The 22,275-nt window shown below is 28.6% G+C and overlaps 3 protein-coding genes across 3 annotated transcripts; all 3 read left to right on the top strand.

Annotated features, from left to right (window-relative positions):
* Positions 1-7,542: 7,542 nt before the first annotated feature.
* On the top strand, positions 7,543-10,237 carry LOC127242047 (GDSL esterase/lipase At2g23540-like). The gene is made up of 5 exons (XM_051261379.1): positions 7,543-7,819; positions 7,958-8,088; positions 8,941-9,189; positions 9,267-9,522; positions 10,008-10,237. The coding sequence occupies exons 1-5, from the start codon at positions 7,543-7,545 to the stop codon at positions 10,235-10,237; spliced, it is 1,143 nt and encodes a 380-aa protein (XP_051117336.1).
* Positions 10,238-18,412: 8,175 nt separating this feature from the next.
* Positions 18,413-19,541, top strand: LOC127242325 (dof zinc finger protein DOF3.4-like). Its single transcript, XM_051261819.1, has one exon. It carries the CDS (start codon positions 18,574-18,576, stop codon positions 19,291-19,293), a length of 720 nt encoding a protein of 239 aa, XP_051117776.1. The 5' UTR covers positions 18,413-18,573; the 3' UTR covers positions 19,294-19,541.
* Positions 19,325-21,988, top strand: LOC127242324 (methyl jasmonate esterase 1-like). Its single transcript, XM_051261817.1, has 4 exons — positions 19,325-19,482; positions 20,202-20,562; positions 21,366-21,500; positions 21,588-21,988. The coding sequence occupies exons 2-4, from the start codon at positions 20,203-20,205 to the stop codon at positions 21,888-21,890; spliced, it is 798 nt and encodes a 265-aa protein (XP_051117774.1). The 5' UTR covers positions 19,325-19,482; position 20,202; the 3' UTR covers positions 21,891-21,988.
* The last annotated feature ends 287 nt before the right edge of the window (positions 21,989-22,275 follow it).

The raw sequence follows: 22,275 nt of genomic DNA, 5'->3' as shown, positions 1-22,275 counted from the left end.
AAAAAAAAAAAAAAAAAAAAAGATAAAACTGCAATGGAAGTACAATAAACAGACAATACATTACAATAGAACCTTTTATTTATGGACAATAATTTTACATTTCAACACATTATAGTTACAAAGAAGCAAATTTATACAAGGAATATAACACAAAATATGATTTCATTCGGTACAATAATATTACTTTACTACAAATATAATATGTTACTCGTGCTTTAAAAGTTTAACTCAAAAGTAACAAAAGGTGTCAGCACCTATATATATATATGTATTTATTCAACATAATATATAATTTCATTCATTTATATATATATATATATAAAAAGACTGAACAATTGATGCACATAAGATCTTAAATTCCAACAATCAAAATTATGATAAACAAACACCTTAAATCAAAAGCTTGAAGTAATCTAAACACAAAAAATGATAAAGTTATAGTAAAAGTACTAAGTTTTCCGAGAAAGCAAAGCACACAAAAATAGTTGGTATCTTGAATGTGAAATAGTTGATTTATCGGATGTTGAAGAGATGGGCATAAGCACAATTGAAGGAATTCAATATTGACAACCAAATAGAATAGTTTGGATATTTGGACAGGATATTGCAGAATTCCATTTATTGCTACCAAGGAATGCGAAGGACAAATGCTTATTTGAAAAATTCTTCTGCAATAAAAAAATAAATAGCTTGTATAAAGGGTGGAAAAATGAGAATTTTGTTTTTGAAAAGGAAATTGAGAAGGAAAAAGTTAAGCTTTTAGAGGATTTGATAATCCTATTTTTGTCATTCCACAAAGATTTGTTGGCATGAGGGTCAAAGAAAGAAATATCTGCCATTAAAGGACGTCATCTTGTCGGATGAGATGGAAATTGAGAAAGAATTTCCTGAAAATGAAAAGATGATTTATACTTCTACAACCTCACCTTCGAATAAGGCCATGTCTGTTAGATGTCTAGCAGTGGGATTGATGCATTGGGTAGGGATACTGCTCAGTGCTCTTTTCTTGCATCGAACATTTTCTATCGAAGTAGTTTCCGAGCAGCCATTTCCTTTGCAGCTTTCAACATCGGGCCTGACCCTTGACCTTCTAAGAGCACATTTTTTAGTTGCACCTTGAGTTCCGCATGCTCTACACCTCTATTATCTGTAAATTGTTATTTGACGAGGTAACCAAGGGACTCACACAAGCACCGGGTGAGACATTAAATATTTTTTATCCTCAAAGTCCATTTTTTCACACCAGCTTTGCTCTCCACCTAAATATACCGTGTAATCAATATATCCTGTACAACATCATGAGAAGCTGTAGCCCGTTGAGATAAATATTGTTCAGACCTCTATTGTGGTGACCTATGCTTCGCTATTTTAATGAAGTCATTGTTGTTGTTTTGCAATTAGAGAAATACATGTATAACTATCAAAAGTTGCTCTTTTTGGATATACAAATATTGATGAGCAAATAAATCCTCCCAACTAAGTTTCCAATTAACAACGTCTTCATGTACTCGCATCAAATTTACAAGAAATGAGAAATAGTTGTACTTTATTTTGAAAATCACCAATCATATCTTGTTCAAAAATGATGCATATTATTTCAACATATAAAAGTAAGTATATTTTACCACATAATATAAACTTATTCAACAATTATTTGAACGATGATATAACACCCTTTGTTTTGGACAAGTGTACTATGTTTTAAATATATAGCACAAAAGTAGTTAAGTATTAGCATGTGATGTAAACTTAATTAGCACAATATATTTTTTTTTCATTCGGCAATAAGTTTCATAGTTCTAAAATAACTTCATCCAATAACTTCTAAACAACTATTTGGAATTGTTTTATATTTAGCTGAAATTTTTATTTTTTTCGATGTAGAGAGGAGAAGAGACTGTTGGATTTTGATTTTCTTCAAAATTAAGACCAAAAGAAAAGAATGACTCATGTGAGTTTTCATCGGCACAAATCCTTAACTTCTTAACAATGGATTCATCATTTAAAGATTTTTTATATTGTTTTTTTTAAACACTTTTGTTTATTTAGAATGATATTGTTCTCAGCCTCTGGATCTATCAATATTTTATCTATATTGAAATTTCTTAAATCTTTATCTTCAACATTTAGGTGGGGAGCTTTAAAAATTTATTTTGAAATGTTTTTCCATATTTATCATAATAGTAATTGGATGTACACTTAAATTTATTTTTTATATTCTTTCTTAAGTTTACAAATCTCTAGTTTGAACCACTCTTCAATTTTTATAGAATTATCAAAAAATTACTTATGTCAAATCAAATAATTTACATTTCTATTGTAATACAAAATAATTTTTCACAAAGCTACAAATATGTTTCTAAAAATACACGAGGATAGAGCTAACACATGAGGGTGAGGGCTACAATAAAATAACAAAGATCACAACAAATTAAGAAATATAATAAATAGCATAAATAATTTAAAAAAATAAAATAAAAATTATAAAGAGATTTTCAGACAACAATAAATACCCGCAAGGACTTAGCATTTGGGACTACCACTATCAAACTTCTTGTATACTTCTTTCTATGAAATAATTCACTCACAATATCAATATATTTAATTTTTAGTCTAAACATCAAGTATAAAACCCACCACCAATATCCTTCCAATGCATCATGTACGAAAAATATGAAGTAGAATAAATAGAAAATATTACAAAATAAAATCGAGAAAATTTGTCAAAAAAAAAAATCAAAACAAAAAATTTCCAAGCAAGTATCTTACCATAAAGCAATGCATGTCTTAGGTTAGATGCACTCAATATATCATTTTTTAGTATTTTTCTGTCTCGTAATGTTGAAGTCTTCAATATTTTTTTATGAAACATTTTATCATTGTTCAAGCATTCAACAATGGTAAATATAACGGTCACAAATTTTTGTATGAAAACATAATTTTTTCAAACATCTTTATTAATATATTGACATATAATATAGCTTTCGAATTTGAGGTTGTAATATGGAATAAACTAATTATATTAGAATGAGACATGATTACAATGTCCTCAAAATCAATACCCTTAGATCATATCCAATACACCTTAAGATTATGTTGTTTGAACTCACACTATTAAACACTCAACAAATACATATGATTGTATGACAATCTCACTTTTTGAATGAGTTTTGCCACAAAAGCATTATTTATTCATGATTAATGGACTTTTCAAGTATTTGATTAAACATTATGGTCATTTTTAGAACATTTGAGATTATTATTTACAATAATGTTACAAATTATCTCGCTCAAAATGTTTGATAATGCTGAAAATGAGTTTTTTTTTATAAAAATGAAATAGTAATGACAAATAATACAGATTTGTTATTGGAATTGTGTGTTAATCACAAAATTGTGAAATAATGAACATACATACAAGTTCTAAGTAAATAGATTTTATGTGTTTGTTGTATTGGTATTTTGGTAAAATAGTTGTTGAAATTAATATTTTATACAAAATCTATAGCTCCATTTAGCTAAATTTTTTGATGTTTTAGTTTTGAAAAAAATTTAAAATAATAAAAATAGTATTTAATATGATATTTTTTTAATAAAAAAATTATTATAAATAAATAGCGGCAAAATTACAAAATTCTCTATGGGTGTGTTTGTTTGGGGGTTTGGATTTTGGATTGGGATTTGAATAGTAAAAATTTTGAATTTGAATAGTTGTATGATGTGATATAAATAGGGTTTGATGTGATGTTTTGAATGTAAAATTGATTTTTAGTATAATATAAAAAATGAAAAATAGATGTTTGATTTGATGTTTTGGGGGAGAAAAAATTAGGATGAATAGTAAAAATCTAAACAAATCCCTCAAACAAACACACCCTTAATAAATGTCATCATATTTTTGCAAAAATTATATGATATTGCATGGTAAATGATTAAAAAAAGTATTAGGCTTTTACTTGAGTTTTTTTTTCTTTTTATTTTTTATTTTTTATATTTTATTTTACAATGTGTTCATTTTGTATTTTCAAATGAATGTGTTTTCTATATTAAATACGAAAAATTATTTAAATAATATAAAAATAATATTTTTTTATTGAATTATTAAATTTTTAATAAGTAATATATAATATGTATATATATATATTGTATTTTTAATAATATTTATAAAAAGTCATATTTAAAAAGTAAACAAACTATATGCATTCTGTGCAAATTTATTACATTTGATAAAAGTTTTCATTTTAAGACTCATCCAAAACCTTAAAAAAATTAATAAAAAATTAATAAGAAAGACAAAAAACAACTCATTCTACTATGCATGTGCTAATTAAGTAATTAACATATATGCATGTAGTAGTATTTAATGTGTTTGGTTGTTTGTTGTAGTTTGAAATTAATTTGATACGGAGTATTGATTTGAATTTTTATTTAAATAATATTTTTTAAAAGAAAATAATTTAAATAATATTTTTAAAAGAAAATAATAATGCATTTTTATTAAAAATTATGTATAGTAAGTAATATTAATTTTAATTTCAAATATATAAAAAAGAACAAATCTTATTATAATTTTTTTTTATATATTTGTTTGTTTGTTTAATGGTTATGATTTTTAGTTTTTTTTTTTTTTTTTTTTTCCAGTTGAGTCCAAATGAGCAACCTACGTACCACAAACGGGGATCAAGCCGTACGTAGTTCTTCCAAGCAATACAGTCAAGTACAAGCAGTCCAACCTGCTAAAAGGTCTAAGTCTAGCCTAAATAAGGAAATGCTAAAACTAATAGGATTAAACAAGACAATAAAACGAGTTATAATACCTAGCGCCAAAATTTAAAGCTCGGGTGCATCCGTCCGAAGAAAGCCACAAGCCGCCGCTGGGATTTTTGAAGGGCTAAGGATCCAGAAATCCGTGATAGAACAAGGTGCTTTCGATAGCGCATCCGTCACTCGGTTTTCCTCTCGATTTATGTGGAAAATCTACAAAGTAGTGCCGTGTAGCCGCAATCGAAGTCAGAGAAGACAATCCTGCAAAGTCCAATGTCCCAAGAAATTAAAGCAATGCTAGTCGTTGAACCTGTCTTAATCTATATCGGCGAGAAACATTTAGAAATATTTTAATAATATTTTATATATCAAAATTATCATTTTGAGAATAGTTTTGTGTAAAAGTATACAATCATCATCATTTCTTAAAAAATATTCCCTTCATCCCAAACAATGTGCAATATTTATTTTTGGCACGGATTTTTAGGTGGGTAGTATTAAGTATAATAATTTAGAAATTAGGCGATGTGATTGAGAGAGAAATATATATTTTATTTTTTTATTTGGATGGTGTGAGGAGATAAAGTGTGGGGTAGAGATTAGGTATAATTAATTATTTCCTATTTTGGAAATGTTGCAGGGTGTTTAAGACATATTAAAAAGGAAATATTGCACGGTATTTGAGACGGAGGGAGTAATTTTTTTGTTTAAAAAAAAAATATATAACATTCCAACTGATATTCAAATGATATTCTAAAAAAAATTAATAAATTAATATTATAACTCGCTATTATTAACTAATAAAATATCATTTTCTTAAATATTGTATTCTCAATAAAATAAAGGTCAATTATCTTGGGACGAACAAATTGCTAAATAATACAGTAGGGTGTGTTTGTTTGGGAAATTTTTCCCAACTTTCACTATTTATCAAATTTCTCCTTTAAAAAATATCAAATCAAACACTCATTTTGTTATAATTTTAAATTATATTAAAAATTAATTTTACATTCAAAACATTCTATTATATCACATCATGCAATTACAATTTAAAATTTTTTACTATTCAAATTCTAACTCAAAATTCAAACCTCGGAACAAACAAACCAACCCTGAGACGAACACGTGAGAGTTGTCAAAGACGTAAATATTATTACAATATTAGAATGCATGTTGACGTTGCAAGATGTGTACAAATTTTAGTTCACCATTATATCACCTTCCCACTTAATTAATTAGACTTACTTTAATTTAAAATTTTCAACTCACCAACCAACCTCACCTATAAATTATAATATAACACAACTCGCCACTGCAACATTCCCTAATCACATATAAAATTATATATATACATGTACATTTTTACACTATTATTGATTGAATAGCTTTTAAAAATATCTATTACATTAATTTATTATTTTTTTAATTACCATATTAAATACCTAATTTTTTTAATATTTCTAAAAAATTTAAAAAATAATAACAGAGCCCATATTGTTGAAGCCACAGTGGCAAGATAAAATATAAATTTTATAAGTATGTTCTTTTGCATGTAAGTTAAAAAAAAAAAAAAAAATTATATGTAATTATCGGGATTTTTGATTATATATATATTATATTATATAAAATATCATATCTAAATCAATATTAAAGAAAAAACTAAATTAAACTTCAAAAGAACAAAGTCCTCTATTCTTTTAGTAATTTTTTGTTTCATTATACATTGTTCAATTAATTCACTATGTAAATACAAAATACAAACAAATCAAACACAGCCTATATATGATTCATTGATTAAAAAAAAAAAAAAAACAGTAATTAAGTTGAGGGTTTGCGATTGATTATTTGATTTGAGAATGATAGAAATTCGAATCAAATTAAATTTTAGGGTAAACTGTTTTTTTAGTCCCGTAACTGGACCCCCTTATCATTTTACTTCCGTAAGTGGAGCATGTCGCAAACTAGTCTCACAAGTGAAGAATTTTCGCTGTTTTAGTCCTCCAGCGCTGGAGATACCCGTGTGGCTTGCCAAAGGTGACGTGTCCGCCAGGTGTCGCTGACATAGCGAACACGTAGATTTTTTTTATTTTTTTTCATTTTTTAAAATTTTTTTAAACTTATTTTAAATTGTATTTGTATTTTTTTAATTTTTTTATTTGTTACAATTAAAAAAAATTTTTAAAAAAAATATAAATAAATCCACGTGTCCGCCAGGTGCGCTGATCTGGCGGGACACCTGGCGGACACGTCACCTCCGGCGAGCCACGCGGGCGTCTCCGGCGCCGGAGAACTAAAACAACAAAAATTTTTCACTTATGGGACTAATTTGCGACATGCTCCATTTACCGGACTAAAATAATAAAAGGGTTCAGTTACTGAACTAAAAGACAGTTTACCCTAAATTTTAATATAACACAAATATATATATGTGATATTATATTGTGAAAGAAAAAAAAATAATTCTTAAACTAATATTTTAAATTTTAAAAATATTATTTAACTTAAATATTTGAAAAGAAAAAATAATAATAATAAATAGTTCAAGACCAGTCAAAACTTAAAACAATAGTCAATAAACCCCAATATTTCCTTATAACAAAAAAACACTTCTTCCCAATTAAGCACATTGAAACAAAGCTGTCCAAATATGGATGACCTAACCCCAATAAAATCACCAACCCAAATCATCCAAAACTTTCCAACTATATATACATATATAAATATATATATATATTCTACATTGGCATTTGTTCATGTGGATGAACTTGATCAAGAACCATGGCCATTAACTTCAATTCTTACAATGTTGGATTAATGTTGCTTTTAGTGAAGATGATTAACCTTTGGTCAATTGGGGTGTGTCAAATAGATGACATAGATTTGACAAAAGGGGCCTCATATATTTTCGGAGACTCGTTGGTCGACGCCGGAAACAACAACTATTTACAAACTTTGTCCAAAGCCGATATTCCTCCCAATGGGATCGATTTCAAGGCTTCCGGAGGGAACCCGACCGGGCGCTTCACCAACGGGAGAACCATAGGGGATATTGTCGGTTAGTGTGCATTTTTTGTTGGATAATTTTTATTTTTATTTTCTGGTCGAACAACTATTTTATTTAAAAGTTTTGAATTTTTAAATTATTAACTGTGTATGCATATGTTTTTTTTTTCAATTTGTCTTTTATATTTAGGTGAGGGATTAGGACAACCCCGTTATGCGATGCCGTTTCTTGCTCCAAACACCACCGGAAAGGCGGTGCTATACGGTGTTAATTATGCTTCCGGCGGAGGAGGAATCTTGAATGCCACCGGAAGTATATTTGTAAGTTTTTTTTATATATATATATAATTATCGTAACTTTTTATAAAAATTAAATACGCACACATTAAGAGTAAGCAAATATAAGCGACTTTATTTTGTGGAGAAAGTATAATTCAAACGATTGAGCTCTCATGCTACTACGTGAGTAGGTGGGGAATAATATATATATATATTAGGTCCTCAAAAAGATTTTTTCTATAGAGCAACTTCAAATCTTGTATTTTTATTCTTTTGTATATTTTATTATTTATTATTTATTAATTTTATATAAAATTTTATTTTTTATATAATAGTATTCATATTGATATATTTTTATTTAAATTTATTTTTAAAATATAATAATTTTGATATAAATATAAATATATATATATAAAATTTATATCGAAGTGAGAAAAAAAAATGATGGATTAATGACTTTAATTGCTATATAGGTAATATTAGTAAAGCTTATTTCATATCACTACAAGAAAAAATAGACTATATGCTTTTTTTTGTTTTAAGTTATTTTGATGATGTTAAAAATTAAAATATAATTCGATCTTTTGATGAAAACAAGTTTGAATAATAATAATAATAATAATAATAATAATAATAATAATAAATTAGTATAGTTTACCGGTAAAAAAAATATTTTGTACATAAATATTTCTCAAAAAATAAATAGATAAATTATTAAGAGACGAGATATAAGATATTGCTTTACAATATTTTTAATAAAAACTCCATTTACTATGGATTAATGTATTCAAAATATTTTATTAATATCCATTTTATCTATTTTTTACACAAAAATAAATAAAGAAAGAAAAAAAACAACTAATTTCAAAATATATTTATTAATTTAAATAACAGGTAAATAGACTTTCGATGGACATTCAAGTCGACTATTTCAACATAACAAGAAAACAAATTTACAAGCTGTTGGGAGCTTCTAAGGCCCGCCAATACCTCAACAAGCATTCCATTTTTTCCGTCACTATCGGCTCCAACGATTTCCTCAACAATTACCTCTTGCCGGTCGTCTCCGCCGGCGCAAGAATCCGGCAGACCCCCGACGACTTCGTCGCCGACATGATCGACCATCTCCGATCCCAACTCACCGTAATTAAATTAAGTTAATTAAATACTACTAATATTAAATAATTAATCGACTATTAATTTGATTAATTAATTTGCAGAGGCTTTACGCACTTGATGGTCGGAAGTTCATAGTGGGAAATGTGGGGCCTATAGGATGCATTCCGTACCAACAGACGATCAACCAATTGAGCCAAAACGAGTGCGTCGACTTGCCTAATAAACTTGCGCTTCAGTATAATCGTAAACTCAAATCCCTATTGGACGAAATGAATTGGAATCTCGAAGGGGCAACCTTTGTCCTTGCTAATGTTTATGACCTTGTCATGGAACTCATCACCGACTACGCAAAATACGGTTCGTACACAATAAATAATCCTGCGGGATCTTCCGTCCCAAAAATAAATTCTATTCCCACACACATAATGTGTATATATACACGTATGTGTATGTATTAGTGTATCTAATACATACGTGTGTGTATATATGACAGGGGATAGGATGTGTTAAAGGGATAGAAGATCCTATCTGATAAATACTCTCTTCGTCGCACATTATTTGTCTCTATTTTCTATTTTTGTCCGTTTCACATATTATATACTTTAATCACATTTTAAATTTTAAATTTTTTAATTTTTTAATCTTAATTAAACTATTTAGTTATCTTAATTTTAATCTATAATTATTTTTAATATACAATAATTATTTTTAGTAATACACTTATTAATTATTTACTAATCACACTTTACCTAAATTCTCGTGTATACAGTAATACGTCCAAATTATATCGGACAGAGGGAGCTTATGTATAAATTTAAATTTAATAATATATGTGTGGATAGGATTTAGTACAGCGAGCAAGGCTTGTTGCGCAAACGAAGGGGGTGGGGAGTTGGCGAGACTGATCCCATGCGGGCCCACGTCAAGCACATGCGGGGACAGGGACAAACACGTGTTTTGGGATGCGTACCATCCCAGCGAGGCGGCCAACCTTATTATTGCCAAGCTGCTGTTGGATGGAGATGCTCGTTACACCTCTCCCATTAATATCCGCCGTCTACAAGATCTTTGATTTAATTTATATTTATATATATTATCAATTAATAATTAATGATTGTTTTGATTCTTCATTTGATTTGTATCTATCAATCTTATCTTGTTCCAAGTTGTTTCTTTCCATGAAAAGTCAAAATTTTGTTTATCTACACTCCTTTTGAAAGCAAACCACCAATATTTTTTCACCATCCTCAAATTTTATAAATAATGTATTTTTATAGGGACATTTGAGAAAGTCTTTCTTCAAGAAATATGCTTCAATACGGCTATACCATGCCCGTGCAGCTTGTTTCAATCTGTATAAAGTTTTGTGTAATTTGTAAACTTTTTGCACTCTTCTCCTATTTTAATGTTACCAAGGGTTGCTTAACATATACATCCCCCCTCAAATCTCGGTACAAGAAAGCTGATTTCACATTCAATTCGAAGATTGGCCATAAGTTTTTTGTTACCAAAGACACTATTACTCTTATTGCATCATGTCTTGCAATCGAAGCAAACACCTCTTTGTAGTCAATGTTGTATTGTTGCCGTATCCTTTTACTACCAAGTGAGTTTTGTGTTCATCAATTTCTCCATTATCTTTTAGCTTTGTCTTGTAAATCCAATTAACATCAATGTTTTTTTGGCCTAGTAGAAGATCGACTAACTTATATGTTCGGTTTCTTTCTATAGTTGTAATTTCATTGTCCATTGTTTGCTTCTATTTTGGTTATTGAATGGCTTCATCAAAGCTTACAGGATCGCAGTAAACAAATAGTGCAAGATAGACCAATGTATTTTTGCCTTGATTCAAATTTGATTGATCTATCACCTTGATTAATCTCAGTTACTTCATAATCTTTCGCCCATGTTGGTCATTTGTGAATTCACGGTGATAATGAATCATCGGCAACATGTGATTGTTCTTTTGCGGGTTTTGTTGTTTTTCTGTAAATTATGGTTGCTTACTTTATGTGGGTTCAGATCATCCATCTTTCACAGTTTTGGAATCATCATATGTGATCATGTGTTGTGTTCCTTCGGTGTTCCATTACCAATGATTTTCTTCATCAAATGTTAAATCTCGGATTATAGTGATCTTCTTATTGTTAGGATTATATAATTTGTATGCTTAAGAATAATCACTAATGCAAATAAATATACACTTTTCAACTTTGTCGTCTAGCTTTCTTCATTTCGCATCCGACATATTGGTATTATACAATGCAACCATAAATTCTAAAATAGCTCATGTATGATTTCCTCCCACTCCATGTTTTATGAGGCATTATATTTCGAATAACTAAGGTTAGAGTTTTGTTCAGAACATGGACACTCCATTTAACAGCTTCTGACCAAAACATTTCTGGAACCTTACCTTTCAGCAAGAAGCTTTTTACCATGTCTATAATTGTGCGATTCTTCCTTTCACACATGTCATTTTGTTGTGGCGGGTAGGTTTTTGTTAGTTGCCGTTTAATGCTATGCCTTTCACAAAATTCTGAATATTCCTGCAAGATGTACTCTTCACCATGACCACTCTTTAGAAGTTGTATTCTACAGTCTGTTTCTTTTTCAATCATTACTTTGTAGTTATTGAATGCTTCTAATGCTTTCAATTTTTCTTGCAAAAATAGGACCAAATTTTGTTACTCAAATCATCAATGAAGATAATGACATATTATTTACCTTCATTTGAAGTCAGATTAATCGATCGATATATGTCGGACTGTAAAATTCTTGACAACACCTTTGCTCTATATGATTTTCCTTTTGGAAACATATCACAACTTTGCTTTCCAACAATACGCTCTTCATATAGTATCGAGGAATAAAGATCAACAGAAATCCAATAACCATAGCTTTTTGCTGTTACAACCACAAAGTTTTCAAAACTAAGATGAGTATATCTATAATGTCCAGGCCAAGCATCATTTGATAACATTGCTGCAAAACATGATTGGTTAATATTTTTTATTTAATAAAATATCTTGTTAGATATTATTTACGTAAAAAAATTTAAATTAAATTTTTGTGTGCCAAAATCAAATGAACAGATCCATAGACGATGTTTGGTTCATGAACTTGGTGGAATTTTATGAGATATGGATTTTGAAAATCCCAAGGAATCTATGTTTGGTTAAAAATAGATAATAGATTTTAAAGTGAATGAAATTTTAAAATCCTGCAAATGAAAGGATTTTTCAGTAACATGGTATCATCTATTACTTTATACTCTCATTCTTATTACATACTCCCTCCGTCCCATAACAAAGTATTCATTTTTCCACTTTAGCCCGTCCCATAACAAAGTATCAATTTCCTTTTTTAGTAACTGTACTATCTACCTAACATTACAAATACCCTTACGACTTACAATATATTACACAAATATTATTACCTTTATATCACACATACTAATAAGGTTATTTTAGTCATTTCTAATTTATTTCTACTATATAACAATATAATACTAATATTTCTAAAATTACGTGCAAAAAGCAAATGGATACTTAGTTTTGGGACGGAGGGAGTATTACATTTTACCATTATACCCTCCTATCCAACTAGAAAATCATTAATTTTTTTTAATAGTATATGTATATATATATATTTATATTTAAATTATACTACATTCGTTTTAAAGGTCTCATTTACGTTTTGCGTGATGATCTTTAAATATTAATTATTATATGAAAACGTAGTACATATCAAGGGAAAATGACAAAAATATTTTTATTAGTGTCTTATAATACTATTATAATGACATTTGTGCAAAAAAAATTATACAAATATAAAAATATTTTTAATATTAAATATAATGACGCAAAAGGTATATGAGACATTTAGAGCCGGATTGAGGGAGTATTTTATTGGTTCTATAAAAATATAAGATTTTATTTAAATATACTACTACAAATACATATATTTATTTATAATCATTAATTTTATTTATATTTAATTACTCATTTCGTTCGGAAAATTTAGTTTATTTGAGTTCGGCAAGAAGATTAAAAAAATAATTATTTTATTGAAAAAAAAAAGTAAAACGATAGTTGATAATATTTTTGAAATTTTAATTAGAAATTAAAGATAATTGAAAGAGAATGTAATAACCTGAGTGATATTTATTCTAAATAAGTATTAAAAGAAAGGTAATAATTTATTATTGACTTTTTGACTTGTAACCAAATATACTAACATGGTAAATTTAACGAACAAATAAATAAATAAATAAATAAATTTGACGGACATAGAGAATATATCACTAATGATATTTTAACTAAATTAATAATTTAAATTTATGTCACTGGTGTATTAATTTTGTATTTTTATTTTAAAATATTTTTGTTATATTAGATATAAAAAAAGTGTCGGCAATGTAAAAAAAAATATATTTTATGTTACATTGTTGTATTTTTCTAGTGTAGAGATTATACATTATATATTTCGTATAAATCTATATATTATATTTTTTAATATTAATTGAAAACCGTATTAATTTTTTTTATTAAAACACACCTAATTTGGTGAAAAAATAAATAAAGTTCACAAAAAATAAAATGAATGTAAAGTTTAATTTATCGTAATAAATAAAACTCATTGACGGATAATTAGACTATCTCCAACCTATTATTTCATTTTTTAACCAATTACAGTAAAAGTGCAGTTGATTTATAGTAATTTTACTCCAACCACAAACTTTAATTTTTACTTTTAAAAAAATATATTCCTTATATATATTCATCTTTTATACTTCATCCGTCCACTTACAATGTTTACATATTTCTATTTTGTGACGTCCAATTACAAAGTTAACATTTCAATAAATACCCTACTTTTTTCCACAAATACTCTTACTTTATATCACATCATTACTTTTACACAAAAAGGTAAGGGCAAAAATGTCATTACACTACTCTTAACTACTCACTATAATTAAAATACTATTATTTCTTAAACACTGCGCCAAAAGTAAATGTAAACCTTGTAAATGGACGGATAGAGTATTATTTTATATAACTTTTCAGAATTATAAATTAATTCAACTTTAATTTCTTTTTATATTATCACTAAAAAATACATAATTCATATTTTATTTATAAAATTATATATCACTTTTTAAAAAATAAATTATATATTATTTTTCAAAAATAAAAATAAATCACATGTTACTTTCTAAAAAATAATTATAATGTATTTTAAAAAATAAAATTATATATTATTTCAAAAAATTATATGTATTGCTTTTGAAAAAATAAAATTACACAAAACACCCAAAAAATAATAAAAATACATAAAATACTCCACTCCATTTTAGCTACAATGTTACTTCAGTGTATTAAAATATAGAAAATTTAAATATTTTAATTAATCTGTAAAACAAATTTGATTTAGGAAATATAAATCTCAGTTATTTTTTTATTAATCAAACACATGATAATTTCAAATTCTAAATAAAATAAATTATGTATATATAAATTTTACTGCAAAATCTAAATTCTATAAAATCTCAATTCGTGAACCAAACGGTCCTTTAGTGATCTTCAAAGTCCGTGGATCCGGACTCCATCTCATACACACAGCATGCAACAAGTGTGAAAGTACTGAAACGGACACGGTAGAAGAATTCGAGGAGTGTAGACATTACTTATATCAGTCAAAGTAGCCGGTCCCGGACTTTAACACCGTACACACATGCACAGCACAGTCACCCGACAGCACTCACTGAAGACCAGGCCCGGGCCCTCCCGCGTGCTACCTTAGTACCACATGGCTCTCTATTAACCGTTGGATTGGACGCGGATTTGGAATCAACGGTCAAGATGAAGAAAGTGGAGCCCGGGAGTAAAGAGCATTCTGAGAAAATGACGGGAGCGAAGCAGCCAATAATTGCTCCACCCACGCTTTCCCGACAGCCATGATTCTGTCTCTCCCTCCTCTTCTTATTCAAAATCTTCTCTCTCCCCTTTGTACGCCCACACAAAAAAAAAAAAAAAAAAAAAAAAATCGGTCTTTATCTCAGAAGTATAATCTTATTGTGTTGAACACAAAATTTAAAAAATATTAATATTATATTAATAATTAATAAAATGTATGAATAAATAATTTTTTTTCTCTGTAAGTATATTAGTAATGACAATTGTGTAATAATAATATAAAAATAAAAATAATTATGGTAATATAGTTATTTATGAAAATAAGACTATTGTTTTTAAGACAGACAAAAATGGTAAATAAAGTTATTGTATTGAAACGGAGAGAGTAACTAAAACTAAAACTAAAAATAGACCGTGTAAAAATAAGTTTCAAATATTTTTATTTTTATTTTTAAGAATATTGTTATAAAGTTTGATAGAAAAATACTCTTATAACATTGGACGTGTTTTTTTTTAAAAAAAATTTCAGGGTATGCTTTTTTTAAAAAAAATTAATTAACATATTTTTTATAAAAATATTCATATTTATTATTTTTATGCTATCTAGATAATTTTTTATAATTTATATAAAACAATATTCTTTTAAATTAGTATTTCGCAAAATAAACAATTCCAAGATTTTTTTTCTTATTTACCAACTTTTTTTTATCTTAGAAGTACTACTTTTTCCATAATCAATTATCCTTTTTATGTTTTTACGTGTGACAGGTATTTAAGATAATAATAAAATTTAATTGATAAATAATAATAAATTATGAAATTTTTTTTATGTAAATTGTATTTTTAGTAATTTTAAAATAAAAATGAATATATATAATTAAAAAATTAATATATATTTAAATATTTTAAAAATTATATCTCAATAAAATATATGTAATGTAAAAATTATTTTGTATAATATAGAATTTTATATATTATAAATAAATAAAAAATTTATTTATTTATTTATAATTAACATAAATGATTTTATAAAAAATAAAAATTTGTAATATAAACAAAAATATTCGTTTATTAATAAAAAAATATAAATAAAGAGATTTTGAGTAAGTATTACATGAATTATGATATTATATATATATAAACTTAATTAACTTGATTTATATTATTAAATATATTTTGTACTAGTAAATTTGATCACATATAAAAGAATATATATATCAGGTAAAATATGACATGTTAAAATGAACAAAATGTCATTTTATTTTGAAATGAAAAAAATATTAAATAACTTTTTTTTATATTATATTGAAATATGTGCCATAAGATATGAAAATATCATTAAACGACGTAATGATTATTTTAAAATCCAAAACCTAAATTAAAATCCCAAATAGATGCAGGGGTAATTTTTACTTTGTCTTAAAATTACCACATTATTTTAAATTTTATATTAAAAAAAAAAAGTCTATTTGGCTTTCATGTACTTTTATTTAAAATAATTTATAAATTATTTAAAATTATGTTTAGCGACATTTAAAAATATAAATACATGAGTGTTTGTTTGGATGTTAGGTTGAGAATTGAATCTTGAAATAAAATATTGAATTTAAATAATTATTTAATATAATATAAGTATGTGTTAATTTGATATTTTGAATATAAAATTAATTTTAGTACGATATTAAAAAAAATAATTTAATATTTTATGGAAAAGTGCTAAAAAAAACCTTAAAAAGTCCAAAGGAAACAATGAATAGTTTACTTGTAAAATTGGATTATAATACATTAATTATTAAAATAAATTATATAATCATATGACAAAGTAATTTAATATTTACCTTTTAATTGATTCTATAACATTTTTATCTAACATACTCTTAATTATAGGATAAAATTAAGAGTTAATCAAAACAAACAACAAAACTATAAATTAGTGGGCAACACTGTTAGGTTATAAAATCACATTGCTATTAATGTAGTAATATAAATATTACTCTCTCGGTTCACATTGAAAGTCTTGGTTATAGTAGACACGGGAATTTAAAATAAATATAATTAGTAGATACTTAAGAATATATTAGTGAAAATAATTAATTTATAATATAAATTATTATAAATTAAAATTAAAATAACTAATTAATTTAATTATAATTAAATTAAATTTAAAATTTAAAATAAAATTAAAATGCATAATTATTTTTTTTTAAAAAAAATAACATAAAATGTAAGTCGGACAAAAACAGCAACATAAACGTGTAGGTGGGACATAAAAGTGTAGGTGGGACAGAGGAAAGTATTCATTTGAAGTAACGAGAGATACAACAGCAGCCCACAAAATGCATGATTAATTAATGGCTAATTAATGAATGCCTACGGTGTCGTATTAATTAGAAGTACACGAGCAACTACTTTAATAATGACTTTGTACCACAATAATTGGCAGTTAAATATATTGTTATACATACACACATTTACTTATGTTTGTAATCATAATGCAGCCCACTTTAATTATTTATTCACAAATAATAATAATAATAATAATAATAATAATCCTCCCTCCCATAATTAAGTTATAAAATTTATTTATTTTTTTCATGAAATTTTGAAAATATTAATGTTATATTGGAATTTAATAGGAATAAAGTATAAATAATTGAAATAATCTTATTGTGTGATATAAATATAATGACATTTGTGTAATATATTGTAAGTTGTAACAGTATTTTTAACGTTAGGTAAATAGTAGAATTACTAAAAAAAAAATGAATACTTTATTACAAAACAAAATAAAATAAAACAATAAATAGTTTGTTATGAGACTGAGGGTTAATATATTTTCTTAACACTTCATTTATTTTTTTATTTTAATCCATCTATCTATTTTTTTTTAATAACTTATTTTATACCAATATTAAAAATATATTTATAATTTGTAATATATTATATAAATATTATTATATTTACATTACATAATATTACTAAAATTATTTTAATTTTTTTTATTTTATTCATATCACACCCTAATATAATATTAATATTTGATAAAGATATATGAAAAAACAGAGGGATATAAAGAAAAGTAATAATAACTATTTATCGAAAATAACCATACTAAGAAGCATAGAGCACCTAAAACGGCTACACTCACCTAAATCATTAAAAACACCCGGGACCCGAACGCCAGATAAATCTCCACCTCAACCAACGGTCTGGATTAACCAGACCCACAGATCCCGGGCCCTTTCAAAATACACTCCCAACAAAAGCCTGTTTCCAGCCGACTTGATACATCAACGTTTTTCAAACAAAAACATCTGCAAAAGCTGTTGGACAGACAAATCTTCTCCATAGAATCTCTTCGAACATCTTCTGTAATAAAATCCCTATTGTTCTTTCCACATTTTTCATCCACAACCTTCTGCAAATTTCCTTTCTTCATTATATATAAATTAGGGTTTTGGTTTTTGGAGGAATTTGTAAGGAACGATCGATGGGTACGGATACAAGGGAGAGGAAAGTGACAAAGCCGAGCCGAGCCGCCGCGGCCGCCGCGCCGGAGACTGAGCAGCTGCCCTGCCCGCGATGCGATTCCACCAACACCAAATTCTGCTACTACAACAACTACAACTTCTCCCAGCCGCGCCACTTCTGCAAGTCGTGCCGCCGGTACTGGACGCGCGGCGGCGCTCTCCGGGACATCCCCGTCGGCGGCGGCAGCCGTAAGAACGCCAAGCGGTCTCGGACCAGTACTGTCGGGACGACGACGCCTGCAACCGTCGCCGGTGTGGCGCCTGTTTATTCCTCCTCCTCTCGTCGCGAATTTCTACATCTTCCGGCCGGTGCTTCTCCGATTATGTTTCCGATCGCCGCCGATCACGGCGGCGCTCCGCCTTTCATCGGCGAACCTAAGCCGAGCGGGAGCTTTACTTCGTTGTTGAATGGTGGATCCGGGTCGGGTTTACTCTCGCTGGGCGGGTTTGGGTTCGGGTTTGGGCTCGAGGATGTGGGATTTGGGCTGGGGAGGAGCTATTGGCCCATTAATGGTGGTGTGGAAGGAGGACCGACGAGTGGAAATAGCAGTTCTTCGAGCTTTGCTGGGGACACGTGGCAGATGGAGAACGAAGAGAGCGTTGTTTATGGCGGGAGTGGAGATATTATAACCTTCCCTAATCTTGCTATTTCCACACCCGATGATGTTTTGAAGCGATAATTCTAATCTAATCTCGAATTTTCCTTCCTGTTTTTGTCAGTTTGTCTGTTTGAACAGAGCTCTTAATTCATATTTAGTTCTTTGTTGCTCTTACTGAGATTTGTAAATTGTAATCACAATCAAAGCTCGTAATTTGCTTCGTGTTTGAGTGACTACTTGGGCAGAACTTGGTTAGGGTTTATTTTGGAGGTAAATCTTTGTTCTGTAACTTCTGTTCTGCGAATTGAGTATGGTTTGCACGTTGTGGTCAGCTCTGCTACTGCACTTTCATTTTCGATTTCTGTGAATCTGAGCAGCAAATTGATTGGTTATATTTTGCAGTTCGATTGTTATTGAGTTGTGGAATTCAATCTGCGATGAAATTTGAACCTATTTGTTAAGAATCTGTTGCGCAGGTGTCGCTAAAATTCATGGTTTCAGATCCTTGTAGAATTGCCTATAATTTCATTGATATTTAGTTAGAAACCAGATCCTAATTTTATTGAAGTTATGGCGGACACAGTTTTAGATTTGAATTTGACCGTTATTATCACTTCAGCATCCATGTTTTGTGGCTTCATTTATGAACCAAGTTCTTCAGCATAATAGCATATGTTGTTCTGTTGCATTTCAGTACTCAATTAGTTTAGCTTTGTTCAGTTTCTTCTAGCCTTTCTGCATCATCACTAATGTTGAGATTTTCTTCAATACTGAATATATTTTGTTACTGTTCTTCAGATTAGTTCGTTATTATTTGGATATATTCATTTATAGGCAGCTGATTCATTATCAATAATATGCAATTGTGAAATTTTATAAGATGTAACAGTTAAGATGTTTGTGCTATCAATTCTCAATTCTGAGACATTTTGCTTGTTGATGGTAAATCAATGTAGCTGTATTATATAACATTACATGTTTTTTTCAAGCATGAATTGCCACCATTTTGTTCTGGTACACGGGGGCGGCCATGGAGCTTGGTGTTGGTACAAGGTTGTTACGCTGCTTAGATCCGGAGGTCACACAGCAACTGCGCTCGACTTGGCAAGCTGTGGGAGGGACCCTCGGAGAGTGGAAGAAATTCCAGCAATTGAGGACTATGTCGAACCTTTATTTCAGTTCATGGAAGGTCTCCCTGCCGGCGAGAAAGTCGTACTGGTTGGTCACAGCAGGGGCGGCATCGACATTTCCATGGCCACAGAAAGGTTCCCGGAAAAAGTTGCTGTAGCTGTTTTTGTTACTGCCTCCATGCCCAGTCCTAGTCTTGACGTCTCGACTATCACCAAGAAGGTATTAAGCTTAAACCGTATTTAAGATTTACTTGCACTATGAGCCTTAAACTTTTTTTCATTTTCAAAAAATGGGATCCAACAGTTGAATGATTTTAGTAGTTTATTTGTGTCGTTGTTACTGTGTCAACTATAATTAGTGAACACAATGCAGATAAGAGTTTGTTTACTTCGTAGGATAGGATAATAATTTGTAATTTTATTTTAATAGTAGATTATATAATAACGAGATTAATTAGTATCATGTTTACTTTGCTAGATTAAATATAGAATAACATAGAGTTTAGTGCAAATATTATAGGTTAGTCTGAACTATCTAGGTGAGATTAATCATCTTCTATAGTGTATTATTATAACGAACTTTAATCATTCTCGAGTTGTAATGTAGTAAAGTAAGTATGTGATTAGGTTGTGTTTGTTTGTGGGTTTGAAAATTTGGATTTGGATTTTTGAATAGTAAAAAGTCGAATGTGAATAGTTGTTTAATTTGATATAAATAGAGGTTGATGTGATATTTTAAATGTCAAATAAATATGTAGTATAATATATATATATAAGGAAATTGTTTTGATTTGCTATTTTTGAAGGAAAAAATGAATCCGAATAGTAAAAAGATGTGACAAAATCCACAAAAGAATCTAAATAAATTGATAGCACAATATTTATGTTTATATAATACCATAATTGATCTCAACACTCAAAGTATGACATATACATACGGTATAGAATGTTAGTATGTTCTATTTTCATATACTGACTAGCCCAATCAATACCTTGACCATTCTCATTTTATCGATTGATTAGTTCAGAGAGCAATTCGGTCCTCCGATGGACAATGAGTTCACTTCCGGACAAGGGATCGATGGTCGACCTCTTTCAATTGCTCGGCCCGGCCCGGAGTTCATGGCTTCGATGATGTACAACCTTTCGCCCCCGGAGGTAATTTACATGAAAGTGATGGTTAGGCCACAGTAAAAATGAATCTATGGTATAGTCAATGTTTATTACCATGTTTCTCGTATCCAGGATTTGACACTCGCAAGACTACTAGTGAGACCGGCGCCACATTACGAGGAAATTCTTAGTCCTTCGACAAAGACTGCTCTTACAGACGAGAATTATGGCCGTGTCCGAAGAGCGTACATTGTTTGTCCTGAGGATAAGGTGATGAAGGAAGAGATACAGAGGTGGTTGATCGAAGAGAATCCGCCGGACGAGGTAAGAGTGATAGACGGCTCCGATCATATGGTGATGATGTCGAAGCCGGAGGAGCTGTCCTCTTTCTTGATGGAAATTGCCGCCAAATATTGCCACAATTTGAACGTATAGAGCGTATACATTTAAACTGTGATTGAACGTTATGTTATGAGGAACAAAATAATCTATTTTTATAGAAAATTACAACATATCAAAGAGATTAAAAGTAATATACTCGTCTTTGCGCATCAAATTTAAATATATTTTTTGGGTCCCCAAGAAATATGTAATTTTAATTTATAGCAAATAAATTTAACACACTACTTAACTTATGCTTTTCAATATTTTACTTTTTTTACATTTATGCCACCAGTATAACATACTCAATTTATTATATATTTTTTAAATACTGTAAATTTATAAAAAGTCATATACAACTTTTATGAACATATTTTTTTTTACGGAAAAAATATTATTTTTAGTAATAGAATATTCATCCAATTATCCACCCAAAGTA

The sequence above is a fragment of the Andrographis paniculata genome, unplaced genomic scaffold (genome assembly GCF_009805555.1).
Source record: "Andrographis paniculata isolate CXL003 unplaced genomic scaffold, ASM980555v1 Contig86END, whole genome shotgun sequence".
Taxonomy (NCBI): Eukaryota; Viridiplantae; Streptophyta; class Magnoliopsida; order Lamiales; family Acanthaceae; genus Andrographis; species Andrographis paniculata.
Note: the sequence above shows the minus strand (reverse complement) of the source record. Positions and strands in the feature narration are given on the sequence as shown.